The sequence below is a fragment of the Palaemon carinicauda genome, chromosome 10 (assembly GCF_036898095.1).
Source record: "Palaemon carinicauda isolate YSFRI2023 chromosome 10, ASM3689809v2, whole genome shotgun sequence".
In the NCBI taxonomy this organism is placed as follows: Eukaryota; Metazoa; Arthropoda; class Malacostraca; order Decapoda; family Palaemonidae; genus Palaemon; species Palaemon carinicauda.
The window spans coordinates 141,007,622-141,022,621 of NC_090734.1; the positions used below are offsets into that span (position 1 = coordinate 141,007,622).

The 15,000-nt window shown below is 32.9% G+C and overlaps 2 protein-coding genes across 2 annotated transcripts in view; both read left to right on the forward strand.

Annotated features, from left to right (window-relative positions):
* Nucleotides 1-814, forward strand: part of LOC137648838 (PE-PGRS family protein PE_PGRS33-like) — a 2,462-nt gene extending 1,648 nt beyond the window's left edge. Inside the window, exon 2 of the mRNA XM_068382002.1 lies at nucleotides 1-814. This exon is cut by the window's left edge and continues 328 nt beyond it. Within this exon, the coding sequence (XP_068238103.1) occupies nucleotides 1-638 (638 nt within the window). The 3' untranslated portion in view covers nucleotides 639-814.
* Nucleotides 815-5,246: 4,432 nt separating this feature from the next.
* Nucleotides 5,247-14,445, forward strand: LOC137648514 (uncharacterized). Its single transcript, XM_068381438.1, has 3 exons — nucleotides 5,247-5,276; nucleotides 7,608-8,460; nucleotides 13,583-14,445. Exons 1-3 carry the CDS (start codon nucleotides 5,265-5,267, stop codon nucleotides 14,443-14,445), a joined length of 1,728 nt encoding a protein of 575 aa, XP_068237539.1. The 5' UTR covers nucleotides 5,247-5,264.
* Nucleotides 14,446-15,000: the final 555 nt, after the last annotated feature.

Below are 15,000 nucleotides of genomic sequence, written 5' to 3' on the forward strand. Positions count from 1 at the left end.
TTGGCTATGGTGGTATTGGAGGACTCGGCCATGGTGGAATAGGACTTGGTGGAGCTGGAGGACTTGGCCATGGTGGTATTGGAGGACTTGGCCATGGTGGTATTGGAGGACTTGGTGGAGCTGGAGGACTTGGCCATGGTGGTATTGGAGGACTTGGTGGAGTTGGAGGACTTGGCCATGGTGGTATTGGAGGACTTGGTGGAGTTGGAGGACTTGGCCATGGTGGAATAGGACTTGGTGGAGTTGGAGGACTTGGCCATGGTGGAATAGGACTTGGTGGAGTTGGAGGACTTGGCCATGGTGGCCTTGGACTTGGAGGGCTTGGAGGACTTAAACAAAATGGTCTTGGACACGTTGGCCTAGGTCATAGCTCAGGTCTTGGCGGAGGACTAGGAAACATTGGATATGGAAAAGGCCTCATAGGAGGCCATGGTGGGATTGGTCACAAAGGCATAGGACTGAATGGTGGGTATGGCGGTGGATTTGGTGGCTATGGTGGCCTTTTGAATGGTGGTAGCTATGCCAAAGGATACAGCCACTCCAGTGGATACAGTCATGGAAACCAAATTGGAAAGGGATCTAAAGGACTTGCAGGACTTTCTCACGGTCATCTCAACAAACACTTCGGTGGGAAGTGAAGTGCTAATCCTAGGCCTAGCTTAAGACTTGGATAAGTAGATCATGGAATTGTTAATGAAGAGGAATCCAAATAATATTTTTCATCATGAATATATTTTAAGTAATGTCACATGCTAGTTTCACAAGGAAACGAGTCTAGGTGTATATGAAATTCGCTTGTAAAATCACTAATTCATTTACTGTACTTACGTCATTCACTGGAATGTGTTATTTTATTGAAATAAATATATATTTGCTGCAGAGTGATTCTATTATTCCATAATTCCTACTTCTAAGTCTAAGACAATAAAACCAGAATTACTGGCTTTTATATATATTTTGATTTTATGTGTACCTCATTAATAAATCAATCTAGAATAAAGCTATTATTATGATGAAGACTTAGTACTACAAAAATAATTATCAGATATGATTCAACATTTTGTAGTGTGAAATGACTATTTCTATATCACCTAACAGAAAATTCAAGATAATATCTTTTAATTACATTTTTGTTGCTGACATCAGTAACTGCATAGTTTAATCGCGATTGGTGGTTACATATTCAATAAAAAATAGAAAATAAACAATAATAAACAAAAAAGTTTAGTTTTTCCTTGTACAGATATAATTCTTAGCTTCAAATACCCAAAAATTTTGTTTGATTCGTTTTCTTAATATATTCTCTCGTTCATCGATGTAATTGAATATTATTTGACATAATATCTCTTTTATAATGAACATCAAAAAAAATACACCAACACATATACTGTATATATATATATATATATATATATATATATATATATATATATATATATATATATATATATATATATATATATATATAAAGATATATATATATATATATAATATATATACAGTATATATATATATATATATATATATATATATATATATATATATATATAGCTTATATATAAACAGCGAAGAACTCATGATAGCATTGATGGAATTTATGTATGCATATGTATGTATATATATATATATATATATATATATATATATATATATATATATATATATATATATATATATATGTATATAGATAGATAGATAGATAGATAGATAGATATAGATATTTACATATAATATATAAAATATCTTATCTAAATAAATAAAAAAGAAAAATCTGACGGGGCCCTCCTTTCAAAGAAGCACGAAACGCAATAAAAACTTCAGATTCGTTTTAAGAACGACAAGGAGATTTTTGTCCTATGAATCAACGAGGGTCAGGAGGAAACAATCCCAAGAGTCTGATTCAAGGACTTTTATTTTAAGTACATATTGTTATGAAGTCCTTTGTTTACTATTTAAAATATTTCATTTCGGCCTTGGGGGAATTCTCCGGAAAATTCCCCCCATTGCAGTGTAGAGAGTGAGCAAAATAATAACAATAAGAAATTAAACATTAAACTGAATTTGCATTATATAATTATAAAGCGAATGTCTGGCATTATGTATATATATATATATATATATATATATATATATATATATATATATATATATATATATATATATATATATGTAATATAATATATATACAGTATATATATATATATATATATATATATATATATATATATATATATATATGTAATATAATATATATACAGTATATATATATATATATATATATATATATATGTAATATAATATATATATACACATATATATATATGTAATATAATATATATATATATATATATATATATATATATATATATATATATATATACATATATATATAATATAATATATATGTACATATATACATATACATATATATATGTGTATATATATATATATATATACATATATATATATATATATATATATATATATATATATATATATATATATATACATACACATATATATATATATATGTATATATATATATATATATATATATATATATATATATATATATATATATATATATATATATATATATATATATATATATATATATAGCCAGACACTCGGTTTTTGTTATACAAGGGAAATTCAGTTTAACGTTTGATTTTTTATTATTTTATCATATATATGACGGATCGCGTACAATAATTATTAAATATCGCTTATGTAAAGCTCCTGTCTCGTTTTAAATAATCAATCAGCTATAACTGTATGATTCTTTAATCATTTTTGCAAAACGTTTGGATAAAGTTTCAGTTCTTGTGAAAGGATCAGTGGTTCCAGATCATTTCTTACAAAATTCAAAAGGAATCAAATTATATATATGTATATATATATATATATTGATAAATTTTGCACATTTTTACGTGTTTTTCATATTCAAATAAGAGAATCCAGACATTAATGTATCAAAAATATATATGGCTTATTTGAATATATATATATATATATATATATATATATATATATATATATATATATATATATATATGCATATATATATATATATATATATATATATATATATATATATATATATATATATATATATATATATATATATATATGCGTATATATACTGTGTATATATGTATGTATATATAAATATACTGTCTGTATATATATATATATATATATATATATATATATATATATATATATATATATATATATATATATATATATATATTTTGCCAAACTATGTCTTTTTCATCTACAGTATATTCATATAAGTCATATATACCTCTTAATATCTGGATTCGGTCTACCTAGGCCTCAGAGACCTAAGGGGGAACGAATTTTATAGTTATAGCTTCTGGTCGGCCAAGGAATCGAGCCCTGGCCCTAAAAACTGAGGTTCCAGTGCCTTTTTTTTAAGTCACTGGAACCTTAGTTTCTTAGGCCCGGGTGTGTCAACGCCTTTTATATTGTTTTTCTATAGAGACAGCCCCATTATTATTATTATTATTATTAAATGCTAAGCTACGACCCTAGTTGGAAAAGCAGGATGCTCTAAGCCCAGGGGCCCCAACAGGGAAAATAGCCCAGTGAGGAAAGGAAAAAGGTAAAAATAAAATATTTTAAGAATAGCAACAACATTAAAAATAGATATTTCCTATACAAACTATAATAACTTAAACAAAACAAGAGGAAAAGAAACTAGACAGAACAGCGTGCCTGAGTGTACCCTCAAGCAAGAGAACTCTAACCCAAGACAGTGGAAGACCATGGTACAGAGGTTATGGCACTACCCAAGGCTAGAGAACAATGGTTTGATTTTGGAGTGTCCTTCTCTTAGAAGAGCTGCTTACCATAGCTAAAGAGTCCCTTCTACCCTTACCAAGAGGAAAGTAGCCACTGAACAATTACAATGCAGTAGTTAACCCCTTGGGTGAAGAAGAATTGTTAGGTATTATGAAATAAAGCTTAATGTTGAAAGAAATATATATGAATAGAAAAAGAGAGAGATTGAAGTAAATGCTAGTGTGATTAAGGCTATTGAAACCTTGAAGATGGGGCCATGAATTTTGACATAAAAGGAAGAAGAATAGGAGCTATTGAGTCGCATAGATATCTTAGGATAAGGCTCACTGTCCCTTGCCCCCTGCCATTCATGAGTGGCCTTTAAACCTTTAAATTTTTTGGCCTAATTCGTTCAAGTGAAAAGAAAAGCACAGAAAAAGTTAGTGATAAACTGCTAAGTGGAAAGGAAATTGATTGAAAGTGGCATTAGATTTAAGGGGTTTAGATACGGTAAACTTGGGAGTGCGTGCAAGATGGAGGGGGATGGCGCAGTGTGTGAAATGGGTGCAACGTGCTGCTGATTAGCCTAATTGTAAGTGTATGAAGCAGCATACGTTATGAAAATCATCTGCACTCGAGGTTAATCCATAAGTCGGAACATAAAAGAACAGTGTAAATATATTATTGATTATAATCCTTTTTTATATTCTTTATCTGTTAGGGTGTTCATGTTTGAACTATAATTTTGTAAATTTATGAAAATATCAGTTTATATATTTAAATACCCATATAAATGAAGAGACATATGTTTGCATGAGAAAACTCTTCCATCCTGTAACACATTTATGTTACACATTTATGTTTAAAGTTTACCTCCACATATCTTTCTCTAAAATGAAAAGTATTTAATTAGGTGGCCTTACCAACATTGTCCTTTGCATCAGAAACTTGGAGCATTTCTAAGGCCTTTGAACATAAGCTAGTGACAATTCATGGGAAAAGAACTGCACTCAGAAAAACACTATCTTTGCTTTTATGGTTTGAATTGAATATTCTTTTATTCTTTATTTATGATAAATGATATCGGCGTCAATGACCTTAGATGTCAGGATGCCAGAAAACCTCAAATCAATCATTCAATCAGAAACACTAAACAGTAAAATATCGTTGTGTCAGTAATGCAATAAGAACCTTAAGCTTCCAGACATTATCCGACCACAGAGTGAAAACATCCAGGTAATTTTCTAAAAATAAATGTTGAAGGAATGAACTGAATTTGTCATTAGTGGCGCGGAAAATTTCATGGCCAATGTTAACCCTTCCTGAGGACTTAGGGTGGGGCTGTGGATTACTGGGGGGAAAGGTTATTTCTCTTTTTTTTTATTTCAGACTGTATATAAAAGGCAACTCTCTTCCCTGTCTGTCATATCCCAATCACCCATCGTCCAGCTGAGACCATGAGAGCCTTGGTAAGTATTCAACCTCTCCAGAATTTATAATTACTTTTGTTCGATGTAATCGTATCTGATTTAGCTTTAGATTTCTTACGTGTCTACCATAGATAAAAGTAATTTAACGCGGCACACTGTTCACAGTCAGTCTCCAGCTTATTAGTTTGTATTACAAGATTTATACTTTTATCTTTAGTTGGTTGGATGTAATCGTCTCTTATTTAGCTTAAGATTTCATGCGGATCTACTATAGATGGAATTAACTTAGAGGGACACACTGTTAATAGTCTCTCCAACTTTATATTAAAGAATTTATACTTTCATCTTTAGTTGGTTCGATGTAATTGTCTCTAATTTAGCTTTATATTTGAATTACGTCTACTACCATAAATAAGTTCTTAGCAGTATTCCTTGTCCTCCAGTTAAATTCCTTTCCATACATTTTCTTTTCATCCTTGGCTGTCTAACTTTCTAGAATGACAGCTAAAATCATAACTGAGCCCCAAATAGATAAAAGATACATTGTTAATGAAAATATGTGGGTAGGGAATATCTAGTGGCCTAGAGTCCTGGACCTATTCACAATAATATATCCATTTCTTTTCTCCTCGGCTATCTAACTTTATAGAATGACAGCTAGAATCATAACTGATCGGCATTTAGATAAAAGACACATTGTTAATGAAAACATGTGGGTAGGGAAGATCCAGTGGGCTAGACCTATAATATTAATATTTCGTGTACTATTGGAGTCCACTCCATTTGCTATAATCTATGTCATAACCTGATTTCGACTAAATCTCTTTTATGAAAGTTAGTAATTACGGGTTTACAGTCTGGATAATGATTTGATTCAGATAGAGTAATATAATCTGCATAAACAGCCAGCCCATCTCTTAAGCCAAACTATATATGGATATGTTATATAAACAGAAGATTAAGGACAGGGCGGTGCAACAGAAATTATATAACTGTAGTCGTTATGATAGCTATAAATAAATACTCTCTGAAATTAATTGATTGAGAATTCAACTAAGGTTGTAGCTGAGCAAATAATAATAATAATAATAATAATAATAATAATAATAATAATAATAATAATAATAATAATAATAATAATAAATACAGTCCCAACTTCTCTCTGTTCGAATTTGAAAATTAGGGTTTCATAAAGAATTAAATCTGTAATGTTATTGTTTTTAAAATATTTTATTTCAATTGTTCATTACTTCTTATATCGTTTATTTATTTCCTTATTTTGTTTCCTCATTGGGCTATTTTCCCCTGATGGAGCCTTTGGGCTTATAGCATCTTGTTTTTCCAAGTAGTGTTGTAGCTTAGCTAATAATAATAATAATAATAATAATAATAATAATAATAACAATAATAATAATAATAATAATAAAATCTATCATATAAATATCGTAATCAAAATTTGGATCTGGAAAGTTAATCACAAGTAGGGAAGACTTTATAGAAGCCTAACTATTTACTAAGGAAAAGATGATTATTTTCAGCACAGACATCAAAACATTTTGTACAAAGGTATTAAAAAGTTATAGATAATGTTTAAGTTGTATGAATAGTGACTAATCAGCAGGGTATGAGCCAAGACTCCCGTATTCATATATATGATCAACACTACCTGGTCTCTAAAATTAGGTATAGAACCCCATTTAGCTAATATAGGAAAAATAACAGACAATTTAGGATATTACATTCAGTAATATTTACTATACCCATAACAGAAGTACCTAGATGTATGACAACTGTTTCCATGTATATATGAATATATATATATACATATATATATATATATATATGTATGTATACATATACATATACATATACATACACACACACACACACACACACACATATATATATATATATATATATATATATATATATATATATATATATATGTATATCATATAAAAGTGTATAAACATATATGTATTTATACATATGTATATAAATATATATATACACATATATATATATACATATTTATCTATATACATATGTATATATATACATGTATATCATATCATTTCATATAAACATAAAAGTATATATATATATATATATATATATATATATATATATATATATATATATATATATATATATATACAGTATATAAAAACCCACAACAAATGCAGCCGTTTCTAGTCCACTGCAGGACTCAGGCCTCAGACATGTCCTTAGTCATATCTGAAGTTTGGCCATTTTCCTCACCACCTTAGCCACCAAGGAGGTTGCTAGCCAATGTTCTTAAATTCATAGTCTTATTACAAAAAACACATATCTTCATATTACTATGATCTAAAATATTTTCTCTTTCAGATCGGAATCCTGTTGGTGGCCTTAGTGGCTGCAGAGCAGAAACGTTCAGCTGATCCAGGGATTGGCTATGGAGGATTAGGAGGGCTAGGAGGGATTGGGTTGCTCGGAGGATTGGGAGGCCTTGGCCATGGCTTAGGACTGAATGGAGGATATGGTGGTGGGTATGGTGGATACGGTGGCGTCCTGAGTGCTGGAAACTACGCTAATGGATACAGCCATTCCAGCGGATACAATCATGGAAACCATATTGGAAGTCTGCACGGAGGACTAGGTGGGCTGTCACATGGTCATTTGAACAAACACCTCCTTGGTAAAAGAAGTGCTGATCCTGAGCCAGGATTAGTTGGAGGACTTGGAGGACTTGGCGGACTTGGATATGGAGGACTTGGAGGACTTGGCTATGGAGGACTTGGAGGACTTGGCTATGGAGGCGTTGGTCTTGGTGGACTAGGATTAGGCCTTAACGGTGCGTATGGTGGTGGATATGGTGGCTACGGTGGCCTCTTGAGTGCTGGAAACTATGCCAATGGATACAGCCATTCCAGCGGATACAACCATGGAAACCACATTTTGAATGGATATGGAGGATTGGGAGGACTATCCCACGGTCATACTCATTTGCTGGGAAAACGAAGTGCTGATCCCAATCCTGGATTAGGCCTTGGTGGACTTGGAGGACTTGGCTATGGAGGACTTGGTCATGGTGGACTTGGAGGTCTTGGCTATGGAGGCCTTGGAGGACTAGGATATGGAGGCCATGGTCTTGGTGGACTTGGAGGACTTGGCTATGGAGGACTTGGCCTTGGTGGACTAGGTTTAGGCCTTAATGGCGGATATGGTGGAGGATATGGTGGCTACGGCGGCCTCTTGGGTGCTGGAAACTATGCCAATGGATACAGCCATTCTACTGGATACAGTCATGGAAACCATATTGGAAATGCACACAAAGGATTGGGTGGGGTGTCACATGGACACGCGAACGTCATTGGGAAGTAAAAGGTTGTTCTTAAGTCTAAATATAAATAAAAGTTGTGGTTTCTAAAGAAAAACCTTCTTTTGTAAGTCCAGAGGATTTTGACAACCACTGTTTCGGTATCAAGAAAGATGAGTCCAGACTGTTCATATACATTTTACATAAATATGGCAATTTCTCAGGTTTCCAAATTCTTGTATAAAAAAAATACATTCTGAAATATATATTTTCAATGAAATCTATTTCTCAGATTTCTAAATTCTTGTGTAAAAATACATTCTGAAATATATATTTTTAATGAAATTTATTGTTTCTTTTAAAACCCCTTCCATATAAAAAGATTTTCCGTTGTTTATATATGGAAAGGTATTGGTCATCTTAAAAATCTATTAATTTGGCCTTTCTTAAATAAATTTGAATTTAAAATATGAAACTCTCTTGTATAACAAATTTCTGTCGTAGGTATGTGGGGATTCCACTAATTTTTTTAGATATGGTTTAGAACTTTAAGCTATATTTATATGGAAGGTAAAAGTTCTTAAATGTTCGTCTAGTTAGTATCTTTTTCGACATAAACAATTAATTTGGGCTTTAGAAAAATAGAACAGAACCTATTACCATAACTCTTTGATAGGGAACTATTTCTATATCTTAAGGTATTTTTTTTTTATAGATAGATGCATTTTCAGTGAAGCCCATACCATAAATATTATCTTCTTCTATTACGTGTTATTTTCCCATTTTGTATGGGGTAAGCATAGTTGCCTTCTTTTTGAAGGACTTTGCTTTGCCTTTGGGCTAGATCGTTGTCCCGATTGGCTGCCCTGCCTGACATCGCTTATATCCCGTTAGCTTATGTTCATGTGTTGTACCAGTCACCAGCGTCCTTCCTCTCAGCAGCGAGGAGTCCTGGCGCGGTTAGGTCGACAGTTCGAGACGTGTGAAGTGTCTGTTTTTAGAATGTGTTAGAGTGATTTTGCTTGTGTGTGTATTAGTCTGTAACACCGTTTGCTTTTTAAGCAAACCTATCCGTCGATTCATTACATAATCCTGAGGTGTCTACTCGGATATCAAAGGGTCCGCCTCTCTGACTGGTATTATCAAAACCATTTATTCTCAGAGAGGTATTTCCAAACTCCTGCTAGTTTCTCCCTCATCATACAAATGGAAATATTGAAATTTCACTTTATATGCACGAGGGGCTGGCTGGGCTCGTTGCCCTAATTTCTATATGTAACTTTTAGTGACTTCTAATGGTGTCATCGGAATGAAAGATAAACTGATGATCATGGGTATCTTGTCAGTAATTTCCTCTAATTTTAAATGGAGGTTAAATTGTACCCATCATCAATTTTCCAATTTCTGACAAAGGGTATTTCAATTTCTTGTCTATGAGTAATATTTTGCCTCGTGGCAGAGTGAGCTCATGTAAATTCAATTTCAGTTCTCTTTAAAGCTTGTAACACCTGTTATGATGCCAACTCTTGTATTAATTACTTTTCTCGTAGTTTCCTTATTTCCTTTCCTCACTGGGCTATCTTCCCTCTTGAAACCCTCGGGCTTATAGTATTCTACTTTTCCAACTAGTGTTGTAGCTTAGCTAGTAATAATAATAATAATAATAATAATAATAGAATATTGAATACGTAACAATTTCTTATTGGTTCTATTATCCCTTGTGCTCCCATAACATTTTTCTTAATTCACTTAATTTTCTCGTTTTTTTTAGACATGCTGCTCAAGGTCATAGTGTTAATAGTATAATCACCCTTATTTTGTAATATAGAAAAAGATAAACCATAATCATAAATATATCATGGATACCTTAATGATATATTTGTTGTTGTAAAAGATGAACATCAACTTGTAAAAACTGAGGAAGGATTTTGAACATATTCCATGTTTTAAATTTACAAATAAACCTTGCGATGATAATTCTCTATCTTTCCAAGACGTCCTGGTAAATATCCCAGTCATGTCAATACAAAAGATTAAAATTACTGGCTAGAACACAACATGCACTGACTGGTCAGTATATACATCGTTTACAACGGTTCCAGAAGGCTGAAATCACTGGTACTTCTTTCTTCACACAACCTCCACAATGTTTATAACACTTCCAGAAGCCCATAATCACTGGCTACAACCCGTGCACTTACTGGTCAACATAAACAAACGCTTACAACACTTCCAGAAGGATCAATTAATTGGCAGTCCTTAAGTCACGCATGAATGATAATAATGAATGCCAAGACAGATACAAAGAGCGTTACATTGGCATATACCAAGATCAAGGATAGATATACTCATTGGTCTTTCTGGCTAATGTGAACAAGGAACTTCAGAGGCTTCATAAGGTCTAATAGACAATGGATATTCCCTCAATGAAATTGAAACATGCAGATTTCAAGGCAGTTTAAGGGCCATTTATGAATGGCAGAAGCAAGGAAAAGTAACAGTACCCTAGCAGGACAATGCCCTAGAGACTAATCATACATGCATATAATCAGCGCCCAACCCCAAGCTTCCTTTCAGCAGGTAGACCTATAGGTTCCCCCAAAACCCCCCTCCTTAGTTCACAAGGATGGTGAGGTTGCAGACACTGCAAGAAACAATAAATCTTGAGCCTGACTAGAACCCCAGACCAGGCAGAGACGTTTTCAAAAGGACACCTACATTTATGAAAAGTTTTATGTAGAGACCAACATCAGTCGGGCAGTGTATGTGCCCCTATAAAACTGTACTGCCACAAATACATGTCTATAGGATATCAAACTGATGAACATGTTTTCAGAGAAACAAAATCAGGATAAATTACATCTATTAATGATACCAACTCAAAGTTAATTATATCCTAAAAAAAAGAAGACCAGTAGACTTATTATGAGAAATAATCTCTTGTATAAGAGCAGCGATGTGAATTGCAAATTGTCAGTTTATCAGAACTGGCGTCTAACAGGAACCTGTCTTGGGGCCTATGGCATTTTGTCAAAAAGCCCCAGTTTAGAGAAGAGCTCCGGGCAATCAATAGAAGAAGAAAGAAGAAAGGAGCCTGCAAGCTCCGCTTGGGATGACCACCTCTTCGCCATCTGGTAGTAAAAAAAAAAAAATAATAAACAATAAAAAATCAATGAATGTGCAGAGTGGCCCTCATCATACTTCAGTCTACCAGCACAAGTGATATAATTAATTATTATTATAAAAATCTTTTGTAAATTTTGTATGACCCAAAATGTTATCATCCTTTATATTTGGTAATACCAGACGTATTTTCACCAATTATTTTTTCCCTTAAAAACGATTCTTATCATATTTTATTCTATTTTATTAAACTAGGAGTGGCATAATACTTTACTTATTTTAGCTGGTTTTGAAAAATTCCTTAATAGATAATGATTGCATTTTTATCTGAATAATCATAAATGATTAGACAATTAGATTGATAGAATCCTTTTATCTACCTTTTTGTGGTCACGAGTAAATTCTCACCGTCACATTTTGTTGACTTAGAGATGCTTCTTTTTATTTTTTTTTTTAATTTTTGCCTAGAAATTACTTAAGGAAATGAAAAGTTATACTTTACGGTAGAATATAGTGAGTGAGAGATGATTTTGTTAATCTTATGTTTAATCTAAACCTGACGGAAGATCTTCAGTGAGATCAAAAGTAAAATCACGACATGCTTAATTCTTGAATGACACATTATCTATAAAAAAATATACTTCTCAAATATAAATACACACATACATATACATATATATAAATACACACACACACACACACACATATATATATATATATATATATATATATATATATATATATATATATATATATACAGTAGTTATATACACATATAAATATATATATATATATATATATATATATATATATATATATATATATATATATATATATATATATATATACATATATATATACATATATATACATATGTATATATATAAATATATATGTATATATACATATATATATATATATATATATATATATATATATATATATATATATATATATATATGAATGTGTGCTTAGAATACACGTGTAGGGAAAAATTCAAGCAATGTACATTTCATTGCTTTCGTCGATTTAAGTATCGACGTAATTGCAAACACATGCTCACAATCAAGGACAGGTTTTGCAAACAGGAAAAGAGCTCATTTAAAAATTCCTGTTACAATTTCAAAATTGTCTAATGAATCAATATCCAGAGATTTATCGAACAGAGGTATAAATAGATATTATAGTTTTTATCAAAATACTCACGAAGGTCATTAGCGGTTATAAGAAAAATTCAGGGTTAATGTCACCTTCTCAGAGGCCTCAAGGCGGAGCTGACGAGTAATAGATACAATTTATATAGATAATTTTTTCCTTAATTTCCCGACTGTATATAAACGTCAAACTTCACCACAGGAAGTCAGAAGCCAATTGTTCCTCGTCCTGCTGAGATCTGGAAAGCGTTGGACCATGAGAGTCTTGGTGAGTTTGTTCATTCCTTCTAGTTATTCCTTCAGAGTCAGTGAATCCTGAGAAGGATTTCAAGTTTTCTCGTACTTATTTAATATCAAATCATACATGATTTCTGATTATAATATTGGATACTTCGTATGAAGCTGGGCTTTAAACTCCAGGATTTACACTTCATAAAAGTTTGGTTATATTCTAATAAATTTATTTAATATATATATATATAATTTATATATATATATATATATATATATATATATATATATACATGTATATATATATATATATATATATATATATATATATATATATATATATATATATATATATATACATATATATATGTATATATGTTTGTGTATGTGTGTGTGAGTATGTATATATACAAGATTGTGTTTGTGAACGACTGTAAACACTTATATGACGTAAATAAATGTTATCTCTTCCCTGCAGATCGGATTCCTGTTGGTGGCCTTAGTGGCTGCAGAGCAGAAACGTTCAGCTGATCCAGGGATTGGTTATGGAGGATTAGGAGGGATTGGGCTACTAGGAGGATTGGGAGGCCTTGGCTATGGTTTAGGACTGAATGGAGGATACGGTGGTGGGTATGGTGGCTACGGTGTCCTCTTGAGTGCTGGAAACTACGCCAATGGATACAGCCATTCCAGCGGATACAATCATGGAAACCATATTGGAAACCAATATGGCGGCCTAGGTGGTCTGTCTCATGGTCACACCCATTTACTTGGAAAAAGAAGTGCCAATCCTGAACCAGGATTACCCATTGGTGGACTTGGAGGAGGACTTGGTTATGGAGGTCTTGGACTCGGAGGACTTGGCTATGGAGGACTAGGACTGGGAGGTATTGGATTAGGCCTCAATGGTGCTTACAGTAATGGATATGGTGGCTATGGTGGCCTCTTGAGTGCTGGAAACTATGCCAATGGATACAGCCATTCCAGCGGATACAATCATGGAAACCACATTTTGAATGGATATGGAGGATTGGGAGGACTGTCCCACGGTCATACCCATTTGCTGGGAAAACGAAGTGCTGATCCCACTCCTGGATTAGGCCTTGGTGGACTTGGAGGACTTGGCTATGGAGGCCTTGGAGGACTAGGATATGGAGGCCTTGGTCTTGGTGGACTTGGAGGACTTGGCTATGGAGGACTTGGTCTTGGTGGACTAGGTTTAGGCCTTAATGGCGGATATGGTGGAGGATATGGTGGCTACGGCGGCCTTTTGGGTGCTGGAAACTATGCCAATGGATACAGCCATTCTACCGGATACAGTCATGGAAACCATATTGGAAATGCACACAAAGGATTGGGTGGGGTGTCACATGGACACGCCAACGTCATTGGGAAGTAAAAGGTTGTTCTTAAGTCTAAACATAAATAAAAGCTGTGGTTTCCAAAGAAAAACCTTCTTTTGTAAGTCCAGATGATTTTGACAACCACTGTTTCGATATCCAGAAAGATGAGTCCAGACTGTTCATATACATTTTGTATAAATATGGCAATTTCTCAGGTTTCCAAATTCTTGTGTAAGAATACAATCTAAAATATATATTTTTAATGAAATTTATTGTTTCCTTTAAAACTCCTTCCATAGAAAAAGTTTCCGAAGTTTATATAGGGAAAGGTAATGGGTCATCTAAAAACTATGAAATATGAAACATTCCCTCAATGATAATGAAACGTGCAGATTTAAAAGCCGTTTAAAGGTCATTTATGAATGGCAGAGGCAAGGTAAAGTAACAATACCCTAGCAGGACAACGCCCTAGAGACAGACCATACATGCATGTAATCAGCACCGAACCTCAAGCCTCCTTTCAGCAGGTAGACCTATAGGTTCCCCCAAACCCCTCCTCCATACCTCACAAAGATGGTGAGGTTGCAGACACTACAAGAAACTATCGAGCT